Consider the following 17,164-nt stretch of genomic DNA (forward strand, 5'->3'; position numbering starts at 1 on the left):
TTTGCAAACACACACACACACACACACACACACACACAATGTGCAAACACAGCAGAAAGATTTCTTAGATTTGTGAGCTGCTGTGAAGGATATCAAATGGAACACATACCCTAAAGACTAATCATTGTGTGTATTCCTGCACTATCTGCATCGAGTGATCTTAATAGAAATTGATTTATTGAAGACTCTGACTTTCAAATGTACATACATTTTGTTTTGATTGTATTGCTGTATTGTTCCTTTTTATTTGCTTTGGCAATGTAAACGTATGTTTTCTCATGCTAATAAAGCCAATTGAATTGAATTGAATTGAATTGAATTGAATTGAATTGAATTGAATTGAATTGAATTGAATTGAATTGAATTGAATTTGTCTGGCCGTTGTATAATGACATCTTGTGTGGAGGAAGAATAATCATCAAGTAGGCTACAGACAAATATAAATGTGGGGCTCCCAGCACAAAAATAATAATAATAATTAAAAAAAGAATACCGGTAAGTAACAAAATGAATAAATACATTGAAACGAAATTAATACTAAGCTATGATGACTAAAACTAAGACTGCATACTGTATATTGACCAAAAAAAGGAAAGATGATTGGCTGCCTCGTTTCTAGGCTGCCTCTCTAAGCCAATGGGAGACTTACCATAAAACCCATAGTCTGAAGGGTTAGTTGCACTAATACTAATACTTGTGGGACTGATATCAGTCATTTGGATTCCATTAAGTAAGCATGTTGCACAGAGAGCTTGTAGATTGGCTATTTGTGCTTATCCTTAAGATATTGTTAATTAACATTAGCAATGCCTTGGTTTGGCAGATCCTGTTGCCCATGTGCCATAATTCCAGCTCTTATAAATGTCTCAGTTCAGTTCCATTTAGGTAAAAAGGCAGAAGATAACATTAACAGATACATTAACAATGTGCACTGCAGTTCAGACCCTGAGAGAGCATCAACATCCTTCAACACCAGTCCATGAGTCCAACTTGAAATATAAAGTTGAAGTGGACGACCGCAAGGATCTCAATAATGAGCTCATCTACTGGAACTTGGACTGGGGGTTACTCGTGCTACAGTACTGTACAGAAGAACGGCTGACGGCAATCTCTCTGTCAGGGGAATGTACAGTAGGCCTATACGTGCCTGTACCGATTCAGATGGACTTAAAGCAGACATCAAGCAATGGTAGCCTACTACAAATAACTGTCAAATTGTCTTGCACTAGAAATTGACGTTTAGCCATTAAAGGGAAATCTGATGACTTTCAAGAAATAAGTGGAACATAAATAATAAATAATAATAAATAATACGTTTTATGAAAAGCAATCCATTAGGACCTGTATTAGATAATTCACAGTATGGTGGGAAGGAAAATGGGGACCATATATATATCTGTTTTATTTGTTTTCACTTTTCTTTTTGATTGTTGAGTTGTGTTATGATTGTATTTTGTTTGTTTTGTTATTGTATCTGCGTATCTGTGTGTTTTTTCTGGACATTTTATTAACAAGAGAGCTATAACCGTAATGTTTTATATAATTGGGGAAAAAAATGTCAATAAATATATTGTTTAAAAGAAATGTGCTGAAAGTAAACTTCTGGTAGTGTGGTCTACAGGGGGCGTGTTAATGTTTAGCTACACCTTCGCTCGTCAACATGTCCGTGTGGTATTAAAAGAGTCGATATACAGGCTCACAGTGCGCGGCGAACTTATCGCGCTGTGAGCTTGTAGATCGTCTCTTTTATAGGCACGCCGCGACACCATCGCACGGCGTGTTACAAATCGGTCTTTTTTAGCACGCCCCCTCCCATTTTTGGCAGGGAGAGTCACATGAACGAAGACACTGGCCTCCCGTGACATCTTTTGAACAAATAATAGCCAAGTAGAGGAGGCTCGTCATGTACAGTCAGTGTAATGTTATTGGGGTAGACAGCTAGGGCAGCATCAGTGCCCCTTCCTTCCCTCCGTATGCATTAACTCTACCATACCATGTTGCGCGCTTCTGTTGGAGATCTTTACTTAGATCATACTCGGATCACACATACATTAATGACAACAATATTATTTATTTGGACGGTCTGTCTGCCTGCAGCTATAGTCGACGTTGAGAGAGTTTTTTTTGGTGAGGCGGAAGTGGATGCAGAGCATTGAGAAGCTGAGGAGGTTCGGGTGAGTTCAGTTGTTGTCAGACAGTGTGAAGTCAGAGCTGCTGCTTTGAGGTATAATAATAATGATGCGTCATGCTTCAATGTTTCATTTAATAATGATATCTGCATGCAAGAAGAGAGCACTTTTAATAGTGTAATGTCACCCGGGCTTTTCAGAATAGCGCTCATCCCTAGAACAAAACAACACTACGACTTTTATAGGCGTGTGGCACTATTATACAAATGCATGTTTTTGTGTGGTGCCACCTATTATTTGCCAGGCTTTTCAATATCACCATCCTTGTTTTTATACGTAGGTATCCGCTGCTGCCCGCTGACGCAAAGTTTTTTTTTTATTCGCTCCACCCAACACGTGACGTGGTGGTGGTGGGTGCTGCTATAGTGTGCATGGTGTTCAAATAAAACTAGGGTCTGGACTCTCAGTCAGATCCTCCAGATTCGATCAGTTCAAAAACAAACATTATTAAACTTTGATAAGTAAGACAGATGTGAAATTGATGAATTGAACAAGGTGGACCGGACCCTCTTGTAAACAAATGTAGTGCTTTATTGGGTCGTCCACTCACAGTTAACAGTTTTTGTATTGAGTTGTGCTTGAATTGTACTGTAATTCTGCAAACTGTTAATACATACTTCAATCAATCAATCAATCAATCAATCAAATGCCTTATTATCCCAGTCCCAGAGAGGCTGTCATCTGTTGAAAAGTCTGATATGCTATATTATTTTATGCTTGAGCCCTAAGTTCCTCACGGTCTGGTGACTCTGGTTCCCTTTTCACAGGTCAAAGGAGAATCAAGAAGTGACCGTCTCCGACTCACTATGTCAAACGAACACACACCCCTGCTTTCGGCTGGGGTGTGTGGTCTGACCCCGTGCCAGGTAGTTTGTGGCATGGGGTCCGAGGCAACCCCTGAGTCGGGGTCTGGGACTCCAGCCGAAGGACCCCGCAAACTGAACACCTTCTTTGGGGTGATGGTCCCGACCATTCTGTCCATGTTCAGCATTGTACTCTTTCTGAGAACTGGTGAGTATAAGTAAGGAACATTAAAGCAGTGGTTCTCGAAGTAGAGTCCAGGGTTCCAGCAGGGTCCCCCAGATACATTTGTTAATTAAAATCAATCTACATGTAGGGGGGGGAAAATATATATATATATATTTTTTTTAATGTGAAAATGTTTGAATATAATCTGAAAGACCCCCCAAATCTTGTATGGGACTTCCTGGCACAAATATTTTCAGATGGGGGGGGGGGGGGTCTGGTCTGTCCGTGGCCAAATACACATTGATGTGGGTGGTCCTTGTTGACAAGATTGAAAACCACTTCATTAAAGGACCTTTTATGAATATGCAAATACTGGGTTGATCCACTGACAAAAGTATCATGTCTATCTGAAAAAACAACAACGGTGTTATTATGCTCTCAGACGAGTCCTAACACAATCTCTCTCTTCTAGGGTTTGTAGTCGGTCACGCAGGCCTTCTCCAGGGCCTTTTAATGTTGCTGGTCGCCTATACCATTGTTTCTCTCACCATACTGTCCATCTGCGCTATTTCAACTAACGGTGCCGTGCAAGGAGGCGGAGCCTACTGTATCCTTCCTTAGACGAGAGCACTGCGATATGAGTCATTATCATATGACTGTATGGTGGTGATGCAATTGGAACAGATCATGTATTCTCTTGTCCCTTTTTATTGACTCGTCCATGTCCCTTAACAAATCTTCATCAGTTATGATCAGTCGGTCATTGGGTCCCGAGTTTGGCGGAAGCATCGGTTTGATGTTCTTCTTGGCCAAAGTGTGTGCATGTGGAGTGTATGTACTCGGTCTCGTGGAGGCCATACTTGACATTTTTGGCGTGGATCCCGGTAAGTCGTGAAACGTGTAATTCCATTGAATACTGGACAACTCACCCCGGTGCCTGCCCCGTTTTTACCTAGTGAGGGGGATAACTTGTAATATGCTATTGGCTGTTCTTTTTGGGAAAATATAAAAGGATGCTCCTATCATTTATCATTTTACTTATATTGACCCTATAAACAATTTAGTATAATGTAAGGTTTTTCCCACTCAAATGGTACCTCGTCAGATAATCCCCACATAGCCTACAACAACTTCCGTGAACCGACTTCACTGTAGTAGCCTTTTGATAAATTATATTTGTACTTGGGCTGTCTGCTGTGCTGTCGTGTACGTTTATAGTTAGAGATATTCAAAGTCCATCTGTCTGCCATCCAGCCTCTCCCACCCCTCACTGGGGGAAATCCCGGGAGGAAAACGGAAAAGGGGTGAGTTGTCCCGTTACCATTCCGTTGACTGTCGCTTATCGCCTTCTTTTTTAACCTTGAATCTTTTTTCTTCTTTTCTCCCATAACCCAAGAGTGTTCAGTTCCACCATCTACATAATAATTTAATAGTGGATAATATGTCAGTATAATAGTTTTGTTTCCGCGGTCCTTTTCCTCTACTCTAGAGTCGTCTGTGTCAGAGGGGGTCCGTGTTCTCCCCCAGGGATACTGGTACACGGTGCTATACGCCTCTGTCATCCTGCAGCTCTGTCTGCTGGTGTGCCTGGTGGGGGCGCACATATTCTCCCGCACAGCCCTGTTCATCCTGGTGGTTGTCACCGTCAGCGTGCTGACTATCTTCATCAGTCCCCTGGCGGTCGGCCACCTGGACTTCGTCATCACCCACATGGGACCGGGCAACCAGACCCACCATTACAATGTGAGCTACACCGGCTTCAGTGTTTCCACTCTGAGGAAAAACCTAGGCCGTGAGTACCTGGTGACATTTGGGTTGGTGTGCAGAATGCAGATATTAACATTAAGACCTTGCGAACGCACTGAGCACTAACTATGAGACCTAGCAGAACATGTCTGTCTGTCTGTGTGTCTGTCTGTCTGTCACGCTGTAACACCACATGCCCGCCACCAGATGGCGCAGCTGTATCACACACAAAAAACACACACACACACACACACACACACACACACACACAGCTGCGTTCGCTTCCCGTGTTTGCGTGTCTTACTTGTGTTATTATTATTATTATTATTGAGTGGTGCAACCACTCCTATAGAAAGCTATGTGTGTGGCTGTGTCCCTGCCTGGGTCTGTCCCTGGCTGTGTCCGAGCATGAAAATAGCGTTTGTTCACCACCAAGTGTCACTGTTGCACAGCCTAAGACACAGACAGACACACACAGGCCAGGGAGGAGGGCTAGTACAGTACAGCACAAGTACAGTATAGCACCACTCACTTCAGACAGGTCAGATTTTTTAAATACAAAAATAGCAGATGTAAAAGCTTGCAGGGCCGCACGAAGCGACACGCTGCCATCTTGTATTTCTGTTTTTTTAATAGCCAACGCAAAAATCTAAAATGACACAGATGCTTTACCGGTTTGGTTCTAATGGGTTAACCGTTAAAGGGGCACTTCACCCTTTTTGCAAAAAAAAATATGTTAATGACGTTTAGAAGCTTTAGAACACTTTCCTGGGGGTCTTTATGTGTGTAATATGTGGTTTTAGATATTTTAGATTGTAGCAGTGAGCCTGTTGTCTCTGATGTCATGGACACTGGGCTCACTTCCTTCCTGGACTACATGTTGTCTCAGTAAGACAGCTCTTCCCCCTATCCACAAGGAGGAGCAGTGCACCAAAGAATTATGGGAATTGTAGTCCAGGAAGGTAGTGAGACCAGTGTCCATGACATCAGAGACAACAGGCTCACTGCTACAATCTAAAATATCTAAAACCACATATTACACACATAAATACCCCCAGGAAAGTGTTCTAAAGCTTCTAAACGTCATTAACATATATTTTTTTGCAAAAAGGGTGAAGTGTCCCTTTAATGCACATGCTTTACACGCTTATACAATACATTTTAGGACGATCAATACAAGCCTAGGCTAAGACTAACTTCCTCATTTCTCTCCACAGCCGAGTACTCTATGGACTACAGTACCAACACGGTCATGTCATTCGCCACCGTGTTCGCCGTCATGTTCACCAGCTGCACTGGCATCATGGCCGGGGCCAATATGTCAGGTTGAAACTCTCATTAACCCTGATCTACTTGGTTGTATACTTAAACTGTGTGCAGTAAAATGATGAATGAATGAATGAATCTAGCTTGTAGATTTGATATTTTCAATGTGCAACATTGACACATAATTGGCTAATCTTTTCTTTTTGGGGTGGGGGAGATACAGTAAGTGTGTAATTAGCAGTATGAGTGATCAGAACCAAGGACGGGTGTTTTCGGTTAATCTGGTTTAAAGAATAAATTGATAAAATGAATATCCAATATATAAATACTAAATAGTGAATCAAGCAACTCAAAAACTGTCGGGGTGCTGCTCCCCAAAAGCCTGAGTAGATGATAAAATTACCCCCCCTCCAATTTCTTTAAAGTGAAATATCCCTCAAGTATAAATATCAGACTTTACTCTGTAAGGTTGAAATGTTGTCTCTTTACTCTATAAGGTTGTAGTAGCTGTCTTGATTTCACTGCGATATAAGAGTAATCTTGTGCCAACCTGTCTACACCTGTTGCTAGCAGAGAATAACTTATTTTCTGCTATCGATACTATATACTATTCGGTTGTTATGAAATGATAAGCTTAGCTAATTCACAAATATTTTGTGTTCTGTTAAAAGGTAACATGATAATGCAAAATGTAAAGCTAAAACAATTTCCTTCACAACAAAGGAGCTAAACACACCCTGCTATGTTGTCTTATTTCCGTGTCTCTGAAGGGGAACTGAGGACCCCTAGTGTTTCCATTCCTAAAGGCACCATCATAGCAGTGGTCTACACCTTCACCGTCTATGCTCTGCTCTTCATCCTCGTCAGCTGCATCTGTGACAGGTCTGAAAGCACAGCTGTGTTGATTTTGAATAGTTTTCATTTAGCTTTAGTCACATTTTAGTCCCCTGGAATGTTTTAGTGTTTAGTGCATGATAAACATCATTTATCGTGATTAACATGATGGGCTGTATTTTGCGTGTCTTAAGTACCAGGTCTTATTCCCTAACTTGAGTAAACCAGTAAGGCGCGCAAACGCGGGAAGCGAACGCAGCTGAGACCCTGCAGATCATGTCTGTCTGTCTGTCTGTCTGTCTGTCTGTCTGTCCCGCTGTTACTGTATATGTGGACCTGGCCCCTTTTGTGCCCATATATGGAGCTGAGTGGACCTGGCCCCTTTTGTGCCCATATATGGAGCTGAGTGATTGCTGATGCAACACACTCCATATTTGGATAGCGGGACAGACACACGGACAACAGACACACAGACATGATCTGCTGTCTCATAGTAAGTGCTCACTGCGTTCGCAATAAATTAAGTTTATTATTAATATTATATATCCCTCCTTTTCTTTTCAAAGGGGCCTTTTAACTCAGGACTATGGGTTCTTCCAGAGGATCAACGTATGGTCACCGTTCGTCACCATTGGGGTTTACTGTGCCTCCTTGTCGGCCGCCATGTGCTCCATGATCGGGGCGTCGCGTATTCTCCACGCTCTGGCGTTGGATCATCTCTTTGGTATAAACGATTGAGGTAGCCATTTATTAGACATTCTCTCCTCTCCTGTAACGATACATTGTTTTAAAGGGAAACCCCTTTGCTTTGGTCACAGGTCTGCCGTTGGCCCCCGCTGCCATCAAATCAAACTCGGGAAACCCGTGGGTGGCCGTGCTGTACACGTGGGCATTGGTGCAGGTATGGAGAACCGTTGGAACTGTTTGCAGAAACGCCTTTTCAATTGTTTAGCGTTACAAAAGGGATTCCATTATGTGTGTCTTTGGGTTATTGTCTCTGTTACAGTGTGTAGTGTTTGCTGGCCAGCTCAATGCCATAGCTGGACTGGTTACCGTTTTCTACTTGCTCGCCTACGCTGCTGTTGACCTGGCGTGTCTGGCACTCGAGTGGGCGTCGGCACCAAACTTCAGGTAATGAATTAACGAAGACTATACTTTCTTAACGAATGAATAAAGACCTGCTGTCTGGGGAAGTGGGATTCTGCTTTCTTGGTTAAAGTAATGGGGAAGTTAAATTCCATACCCACCAACATTGATTGATTACTTTTTAAGTCAGAAATGTAAACGGACTACAGTCAAACACTTAGTCTAAAAGGACCGGGGGGGGGGGGGGGGACGACGACACACCTTGCGTTCTTGTTTCCATCCAGGTCCTGGTTATTCAATTCATATTCATGACGTGAAAAACACATTTCAAATCATCACAAAATTGATATGAGTGAGTATGTGACTCCAGGGTACGACATGAATGAAACGTATTGGATTCCTGCTTGGCCATGGAACTTATGAGCTTCCGGCATTACTATGTGTAGGACGGTATCCTACCTACCTGACAACATGGTCTAAATTAAATTATAAGAGTAGAGTAGAGTTCATTCAAATAATCCTAGATTGCAGCTGTAAAATCAGCCTCGGGGAGTGCCATGGGTCCGAACGGTTGCAAGGAGTTAACGCTAAAACCGCCTCGACCTTTTGGTGTGGTTTGGGCCATTGAATTCCATGCGTTGAATCACTAGGGTCAACGTGGGTGCAACAGGGCATATCACACCGCAGGGACAACGCTAAAACCGTCTCGACCCTTTGGTGTGGTTAGGGCTTTAGGCGTTGTCACCTAACCGTGTTGCTCCGCCATTTTAAAAAGACTATGTTGGTGCAACTAAAAGTCATTGTACAAAAAATGTTACATGTATACTATAGATTTTAAACTGCGACCCAATTTTCACACTCTTCACAGGTTCCAGCTGTGATTGGTCTACTTTTGAGGGGACAGACATACACATACTAACTGTACGCATACAGTCACAACCCCTGTTCTTGAGTCTAGAAGTCTACAACTACGTCATTGAAAGATTAATTTTCAATTTAACCACTTGAACCTCCAGCATCCATATTGTGGAGGGAACATTAGGCAAAAATAGCAGATTTACAAGCTCGCAGCGCGTTCCAACAAGATCTGGGCGTAGAGGGGAAAAGAGCACCAAGTATGGAGGCAACTCATGTCCACTTTACAAGTATAGAGGGTTTAACCCATTTAGACCTGAGGCCGCATCGGTCTCGCCTTAACCTTAACCACTTTAACCGTGATTTTAAACTTTAGCCTGAAGAAGGTCGCAAGAAACAACATATTTTCAGATGGGGGGTCCGCAGCCAAATGCAGATAATTCTGCGGATCCTTGACATGAAAAAGGTTGAGCACCACTGATATAGAAACATTTTCAGAAAAACTGTCATGATTTAGAAGAGATTTGTAGAATCTGCTCTCGGGTCTACATGGGTTTAAGTGTCGACCGAAGCATGTATAAACGTGCCACTGTTCTTCGCTGTCTTTTCTTTGCACAGACCCACCTTCCAAGTGTTCTCCTGGCACACCTGTTTGTTGGGCATCGTTAGCTGCTTGGTCATGATGTTTGTGATTAACCCAGTCTACTCATCGGCCAGTATCGTCCTCCTGCTGCTGTTACTTCTGTTCCTTCACTACAGAGTTCCCACCAGCAGCTGGGGTTACATCAGCCAGGCCCTCATTTTCCACCAAGTATACAGTCAATCCTAAACGTTAAATGAAAGTATAAATATAAACACTGTTTTACACTCCGAATAAACTCGGAGGATCGGCCACACACACACACACACACACACACACACACACACACACACACACACACACACACACACACACACACTTCATTTTATGAGTTTTTATAGTTCATAGGGTTTATTATATTGGTTTAACTGTAGTTTAATTACATTATAAATGCAACTCATTGCAATGGTTTCGTCCTTTTCTTCCCACCGCTGTTGTCCAGGTGCGTAAATATCTCTTGATGCTGGACGTGAGGAAAGACCACGTCAAGTTCTGGAGGCCCCAGGTGCTGTTAATGGTGGCCAACCCCCGATCCTCCTGTCAGCTCATCCACTTTGTTAACCAGCTGAAGAAGGGAGGGCTGTTCGTGCTGGGCCACGTCCAGCTGGGGGATCTGGGTAATGTCCCCCCCCCCCCCCCCTCCCCCTTAGGCAATATCTAGCCAATAATGCTTTGTTGTGATTCTTATCTGTGAGCCACTCGTGTGTGATTGCAATGGCCTGTAAGGCGCAAAATGGCCATCTGCTATCGGTTTAGAATTCTATTTATTTATTTGTGAATGTCCATTTGAAACACCTTTTTGAAATACTTAGTCCAAGTGTGATGACCGGCGTGTTAGTGTTGAATGTCTCTTTGGGTCACACAAGAAAGCTTTACATTTGCATAGGTTAAGCAAATACACTGTGTTTAGGGGGGCGGGGGGTATTATACTCTGTTATACTCTGTTTCCTGATTTGTTCAAGGTCTTTTTTGATTTGCTGTCAAATCTAATCTATTGCTACAAGCCATGCAGCCTTGGTATTGTGGGGAAAGCTTCCGCTGAAAATTGCAGATCGCCAAGCTCATAATGTGACATGTTGCGTCGTCGTAAGCACTCCGGTTACTTATATACCCATTAACCCATTTTAGACCTGAGCTCGATTCTACAAAATGTCTTCTAAATCATGACAGTTTTCTGAAAAAGCTATGTTTCTATAGCAGGCGTTCATACTATTTCATGTAAAGGACCTGTAGAATTATGTATGTATTTGGCCTGCCCATCTCAAAATATGTTGTTTCAGGGACCCCCCCCAGAAGCAAAGATGTGAGATAAAAAACGTTCGCTCTGAAAGAATATTGTGATGTCTCGGCCTAGGGGAACCGAGACAACAAGTGTGGAAAACCGACCTTCCCAGCTCCCAAGAAAACCGCCGTCCAAACAGTTGACTTTTCGATGTTTTCTATTTATTTGTTCTTCATTTCAGGCAATGTTTTACAAAATCTCCAAGGGCGGAGGACTGAACATCAAAACAAAACTAGAAATAAAAAGTGAATGCTTGCCTCAATGAACCCAACCAAAATACAACCGCTAACCTCCCTGTCAGAAAACAATATATAACGGAAAACAAAAGATCAGCTCCCCCCCTCCCTTATCGTTAGCTGACCCCCCTAACCTGGCGGAGTAGAAGTCGGCAGGAGGCCGTTCAAGTCGGACTGTTATCGGTTAGCTACATATTCTGGATCAAGCGATGCAAAGGTTACATTTAGCTACATGTCTGTTCAGGCGTCACAATGCACAAATGGCTACAGAGCTAACAGCGGAGCGGACGGGTTGGGAGCCAGGAAGGCACGGGTTCTCTGACAGCCTTTTAAACCTGGCGTCGTCCTCTGTGCACCAATCTGGCGAGGCTGCGTCGGTTCCTGGTACTCCCCCTGACACAATCAGCCACTCACACCACGACACACACACGCGAGCCTGCACACACAGGCGTGTGTGCGCGCGCACACACACACACACACACACACACACACACAGACTACACATACACAGGAGAAAACACGGGCGGCTTCCTCTGCATAACCTTTAGTATCATCACACCCCCCTTCCCAAAATTAAACATTCTCCCCCAAAATAATGTTTAATCTCTCTACATCCTCCTTAATGAGCTCTTGACCAGGCATCGGCCATTATATTGTCCTTCCCTTTCTTGTGCTGAATATCTATATGGAAGTCCTGTAGTAACAAGGACCACCGCATCAGGCGTTGATTTTTTTATTGCGCATTTGGGACAACAAGGTTAGCGGGCTATGATCTGTATACACGGTGACAGGCAGCGCACTAGACCCAACATATACTTCAAAATGTTGCAACGCCCAACAACATAGCGAGTAACTCTTTTTCAACAGTGCTGTAATTCACCTGGTGTTTCATGAATTTCTTTGAGAAGTAACAAACCGGGTGATCAATGCCCTCAGCATCCTCCTGCACCAGCACGCCCCCCGCCCGCCCCCCTGTCACTCGCGTCGACCTCCAGTTTGAACGGCCGGGGAAAATCAGGGGCTGTAAGGACAGGCGCGCTGCAGAGAAGAGCCTTAGCAGACTCGAATGCCACCTGGCAATACAAGGACCACTTAAACAGGACTTTAGGGCTAACCATACTTGTCAGTGGCGCTACCACCTCAGCAAAATTCCTACAGAACCCCCCGATAGTAACCTGCCATCCCTAGAAACCGGCGAAGCTCACGCTTATACTCTGTGGCACTGGGAATTCACTAATAGCCTGCACTTTTGACGCAATGGTGCGTACATGACCCTGGCCCACCTCCTTCCCCAGATAGGTTAACCGTAGCCTTCCCAAATTCACATTTCGCGAGGTTAGCTGTCAAATTAGCCTCTCGCAGCCGACCGAATATCTCAGTGTCTGGATATGCTCCGCCCACGTCATCTAAGTACGCATCACAGTTTTTAATACCAGCCAGTGTTTTATATTCAAAGATTTGCATCACATTTTCGAGATTTTTCAAAAATAGCAGACCTACAAGCTGATCTACAAGCTAAGAGCTTGTAGCTATGAGCTTGTAGATCTGCTATTTTTCAATAGCTAAAGCATAACATAATGCCAGGGTTCCCGCCCAATAGTAATGCTGTGCAAAACATGGAAGTGTTCTGTGCTGCCTGCTTTGGCCCCACATCTCCACATGGGGGCGACAAAGCAATGTATAAGAAGGCATGTAACATTGTGACAGTTCAACGTTAACAGAGCCAGCCCTCTGTTTTTACTGGAAGGTTACATTTCGTCCACCTACCAAATACCACTGCTAATGTATAAATGAGTTATACTTAGTTAGCAGATCTACAAGCTCACAGACTGTACAGCGCATTGTGCACTTGTAGAGCGGCTATATTGGCTTTCTTCAACCTTTTGTGAGACCTCTGCATTAATAGTTTAGTTTAGCCAACTTATTAGCAACTTTAGCAACATGTTCAGTGTCTTTTTCGTCTCCTCAAATCCAAACTGGTAGTTTATGTTGTTTATGTAATGTCATTCAATGGTTTTCAAAGTGGTTCAAGGAGCCGCAGCCGTTCCAGGGATCCCTATCTTATACTTGGGATATTAGAAACAGCTGATCTATTCATTTAGCAATTACAAAAGCTGTGGCTATTCATTAGTTTAAAAGAAAGGTGGAATTTCTAACTAAATTTGGGCGTCCTTGACAATAAAATGTTTGCGTTTGTAGTGCACTGGTTTATACAGTGTAAGCAATCTGCCTCCCTTTACTGTGTTCCAGACACCCTGCCATCAGACCCAGTCCTTTACCGTGTTCCAGACACCCTGCCATCAGACCCAGTCCTTTACTGTCCTTTATACTGTCCTCTACTGTGTTCCAGACACCCTGCCATCAGACCCAGTCCTTTACTGTCCTTTATACTGTCCTCTACTGTGTTCCAGACACCCTGCCATCAGACCCAGTCCAGCAGCAGTATAACTTCTGGTTGACTCTAGTAGATAAACTGGGAGTGAAGGCCTTTGTGGACCTGACTCTTTCTCCCTCCGTCAGGCAGGGAACACAACATCTGCTGCGCATCACAGGCCTGGGTGAGCATCCCTCCTATGCTTTACTGTGTACTCCAATGCCTACTCCTATATGCACAAACAAGGGACTCAAATATTTTCGCTCCTATGCCACCAAAATGTGGAACGCCCTACCAACAGTCATTAAGACATGCGAATCCCTTGACTCCTTCAAAACCGCTCTCAAAGGGCACCTACGGACGGCTGCAATTCGAAACCGGCCCCCGTAAAATCTGAATCCCACCCCCACCCCCACCCCTTTTCCCCTCACTGTATATGTTTATTTTCCCTTTTTACCTCCTTTTATGATGAATTCCTGTTCTGTTCTTTGGCTATATAGAAGTGTCTTATTTGTACGTCTCTAAATGTTTTGATGAATTGAACATGGTGGACCCAGTTGTGCTTGAAATGTACTGTAATTCTGCAAACTGTTAATAAATATTTCAATCAATCAATATGTGCTGCACCTCCAGTACTGTCGAGACCAAGAGGAATAAACCAGAGTCAGCCATATATCACTTTCTTTATTATCATGTGATTATTTCTGCTTCATCCTTTCCAGGTGGAATGAAGCCCAACACCCTTGTCTTGGGTTTCTATGATAACTGCACTCCCGAAGACTACTTTTTACAAGATACTGCATTCTGCGACTTATCGGTGGGAACGGGAAGTGACGGGGACTACAACTTTGGGGTCGACCTGCCTTCGCTGCAGGCTCACTTCGCCCCCGTCCGGCACGTGGAGAGCCCCCGTTGGCTAACTCCGGAGGAGTACGTGGGAATCATATCCGACGCCATCAAGATGAGCAAAAACGTCTGCCTGGGCCGTTACTTCTTTCAGCTGGAGGGCGAGGGCAGGGACAGCAAGGTCGACGGGGCGGACAGAACCATCGACGTCTGGCCGCTGAACCTGCTGCAGCCGGGGAGCCGCCGCGACTGCGTGGACGTGTGCAGCCTGTTCCTCCTCCAGATGGCGTGCGTTCTGAACATGTCCAGCCGATGGCGCCACGCCCGGATGAGGATCTTCCTCAACGTGGAGAGCGACTCCAGCGACCAGGGCTGGGTGGTCGACGAGGAGACCTTCCGCGAGCTCCTACGGAAGCTTCGAATCAGGGCCTCGATCAAAATAGTCCCCTGGGACAGCGCCGTGCAGCACTACGGAGCGAGACCGGGTGGTCAGGCCGGGGACGACGACGACGGCTCCACCGCCGCCGCCACGACGCCCAGCCACGCTCTCTCCGAGGAGTTCCTCTCCGCGGTGAACTCTCTGCTGACGGAGCACAGCTCTCAGGCCGCCGTCCGCTTCCTGTACCTGCCCCGCCCCCCCGCTCACGCCACGCTGTCGCAGCAGTACTTGGCTCAGCTGGAGGCGCTGACGCGCGGTTTGGGTCCCACGCTCCTGATTCACGGCGTCACCCGAGTCACATGCACTGAACTTTGAACATGGTGCTGCTGTTCGTCTGGGTCGTTGTTACTGATTTATTTTCTTTCTTTTTTTTTTTATGCTACGGGTAGATAATATATTTGGCAGAGCCATCCAATTATAGCATACTATGTACATGTATGCTTTTTTGGGTTCATTGGGAAATTATTAATGAAATAGATTCATAAATAAGTATGCAGTAGTACTAATATCTGTATACACAGCCTGAACGTATTATTACAGTAGGAATAGGGAAAAAGAGCAGTGAAGCACATTATGTTGGCAATGTCTGGTGGTAATTCATGTATATGGAATATTTCTGTATGCCCGTGTTAGCCTAAACAGCTGTCTCTTCGCTCAAAACACAAATATCGATCACTCATATGCACTTAGGCAGGACTAGCGGGACCATTTATATGTATAGATTTGTGCATTTTGTGTTCGAAAAGGGGATTTCATTTGAACTTTTGAGTTTTGTGACTGGTACCGTGTTAAGTTATTTTTTTTATCTAATCAGTGTTTTCCTCATTTCTGGCATCATTGCAGCCAGGGTTGCCAGATCCGAATGTTTAATTTTTAATTGGTTTTCTGTTCCTGTATTTTCTGTACAGTAATTTGACATTTTCCTTTTATGTTGAATGTATTTACATGTAGGCCTATCTGTTTTCTATACAGAACACCCGTTTGGTAGAATACCAACTATTTGTGGGTGTATGTGTTTTGTGCTTCAAGTTATAAAACCAAATATTTGTTGCGGGTGTATGTGTTATACCTCTGATGTCGGGCAGAAACCAGCTAACACCAAAATGTTCATTTGTGAGGAAAAGACTTTGTCGTTCTTCTATGGCTCCTCAATCCGTTCTCTAGATTATATTATAGCTCTATGGTTGTGACAGATATCATATTATTATATTATATTATATTATATTATATTATAGCTCTATGGTTGTGACAGATGCTAGTCTTGACTTTCACCCGGAAAAGACATTGTGTGGTCCCCATCGTTAGTCCTTTGGTTATAATGGACCGTCGAATGTTTTTGTCGTGTTTTGACCCTAGGGGTGCAATCTGGGTGAGGAATCCGAGATAAAGGCATTTGAAAAGAAGACGGGTAGACGAGTAGATGGCCGTGGACAAACAAGATGGCCGGTTCATTTTCTCTTTACTGCATCACCTATAGCAACCCAATGCTAATGTAAGTAGCATGTGACCACGATCAACCACTATAAAGAACCTATTTGACGTAAATGTACGTCATTGGCGGGTCATTCGCGGGAATACTTTTCATTGGTTCAACTATAGTTAACCAACACACAGACGTAAAGGATATTCAATAGAATTGACCTTAGTTTAAATAGCTGGTTTCTGTCCGGACAGCGACAATTTGTACTATTTGTACTGTTTTGTGCTTTAAGGCAGTCTCAGAGATGACTGCAGTATACATCTTAGGATTTAGCAAGACTGCAGTCTGCACACAATTGATGTTTGCCACGCTACTGCATGGCAGTCTGGCACTTTGGGACATCCAGCCTTTAAGCAATGACCGCCTGACTGTTAACCTTAGTGGTGGGAATGATATTTTAATAAACCAATCTTAACTGGACAAGTCTTTTATTTTTTATATACGATCGGCTAGTTTAACAATATTTATCTGTTTAAACAGAGTCAAAATGTTATGCCTGAAATCCCACAATTCCAAGTGCTTGACAGGGAGAGGGGTCCCCCGTTCAAATATGATTCTTTTGGGGGTCACGGCCTGGAAAGGTTGAGAACCACTGGGTTAGGCAGGCTTACATACATGGTATACATATAATAATTATTATTCTATTATTATTACATGGTATACATATGTACCCCTTGTGTAGTCCCAGGTGAAAAAAACCCAATTGCTCATAAAACATTCAACTACATTCTAGCTTTTGCTGGTGTTTTGATTCAAAATAGTTTCAAATACAGTGACAACCACGGCATGAACTTACTGTCCATAATACTAAAATGATTGTCTGGATCATAAAAGATACATATACTGTAGATGGGGCCTAGATAACGGGTACTGGCAGTAAGTACTCTGGTCATACAGCACATACAGACAGTGCACACTACAC

The 17,164-nt window shown here is 43.8% G+C and overlaps 1 protein-coding gene across 1 annotated transcript; it reads left to right on the forward strand.

The window, feature by feature from the left end:
- Positions 1 to 1,858: 1,858 nt before the first annotated feature.
- Positions 1,859 to 16,656, forward strand: slc12a9 (solute carrier family 12 member 9). The gene is made up of 14 exons (XM_080779719.1): positions 1,859 to 2,174; positions 2,957 to 3,200; positions 3,631 to 3,765; positions 3,905 to 4,042; positions 4,648 to 4,950; positions 6,122 to 6,229; positions 6,941 to 7,052; positions 7,571 to 7,728; positions 7,823 to 7,905; positions 8,011 to 8,135; positions 9,564 to 9,756; positions 10,028 to 10,202; positions 13,515 to 13,661; positions 14,200 to 16,656. The coding sequence occupies exons 2-14, from the start codon at positions 2,996 to 2,998 to the stop codon at positions 15,075 to 15,077; spliced, it is 2,760 nt and encodes a 919-aa protein (XP_080635845.1). The 5' UTR covers positions 1,859 to 2,174; positions 2,957 to 2,995; the 3' UTR covers positions 15,078 to 16,656.
- The last annotated feature ends 508 nt before the right edge of the window (positions 16,657 to 17,164 follow it).

The sequence above is a fragment of the Protomyctophum bolini genome (genome assembly GCF_963924005.1).
Source record: "Protomyctophum bolini genome assembly, chromosome: 13".
Lineage (NCBI taxonomy): Eukaryota > Metazoa > Chordata > Actinopteri > Myctophiformes > Myctophidae > Protomyctophum > Protomyctophum bolini.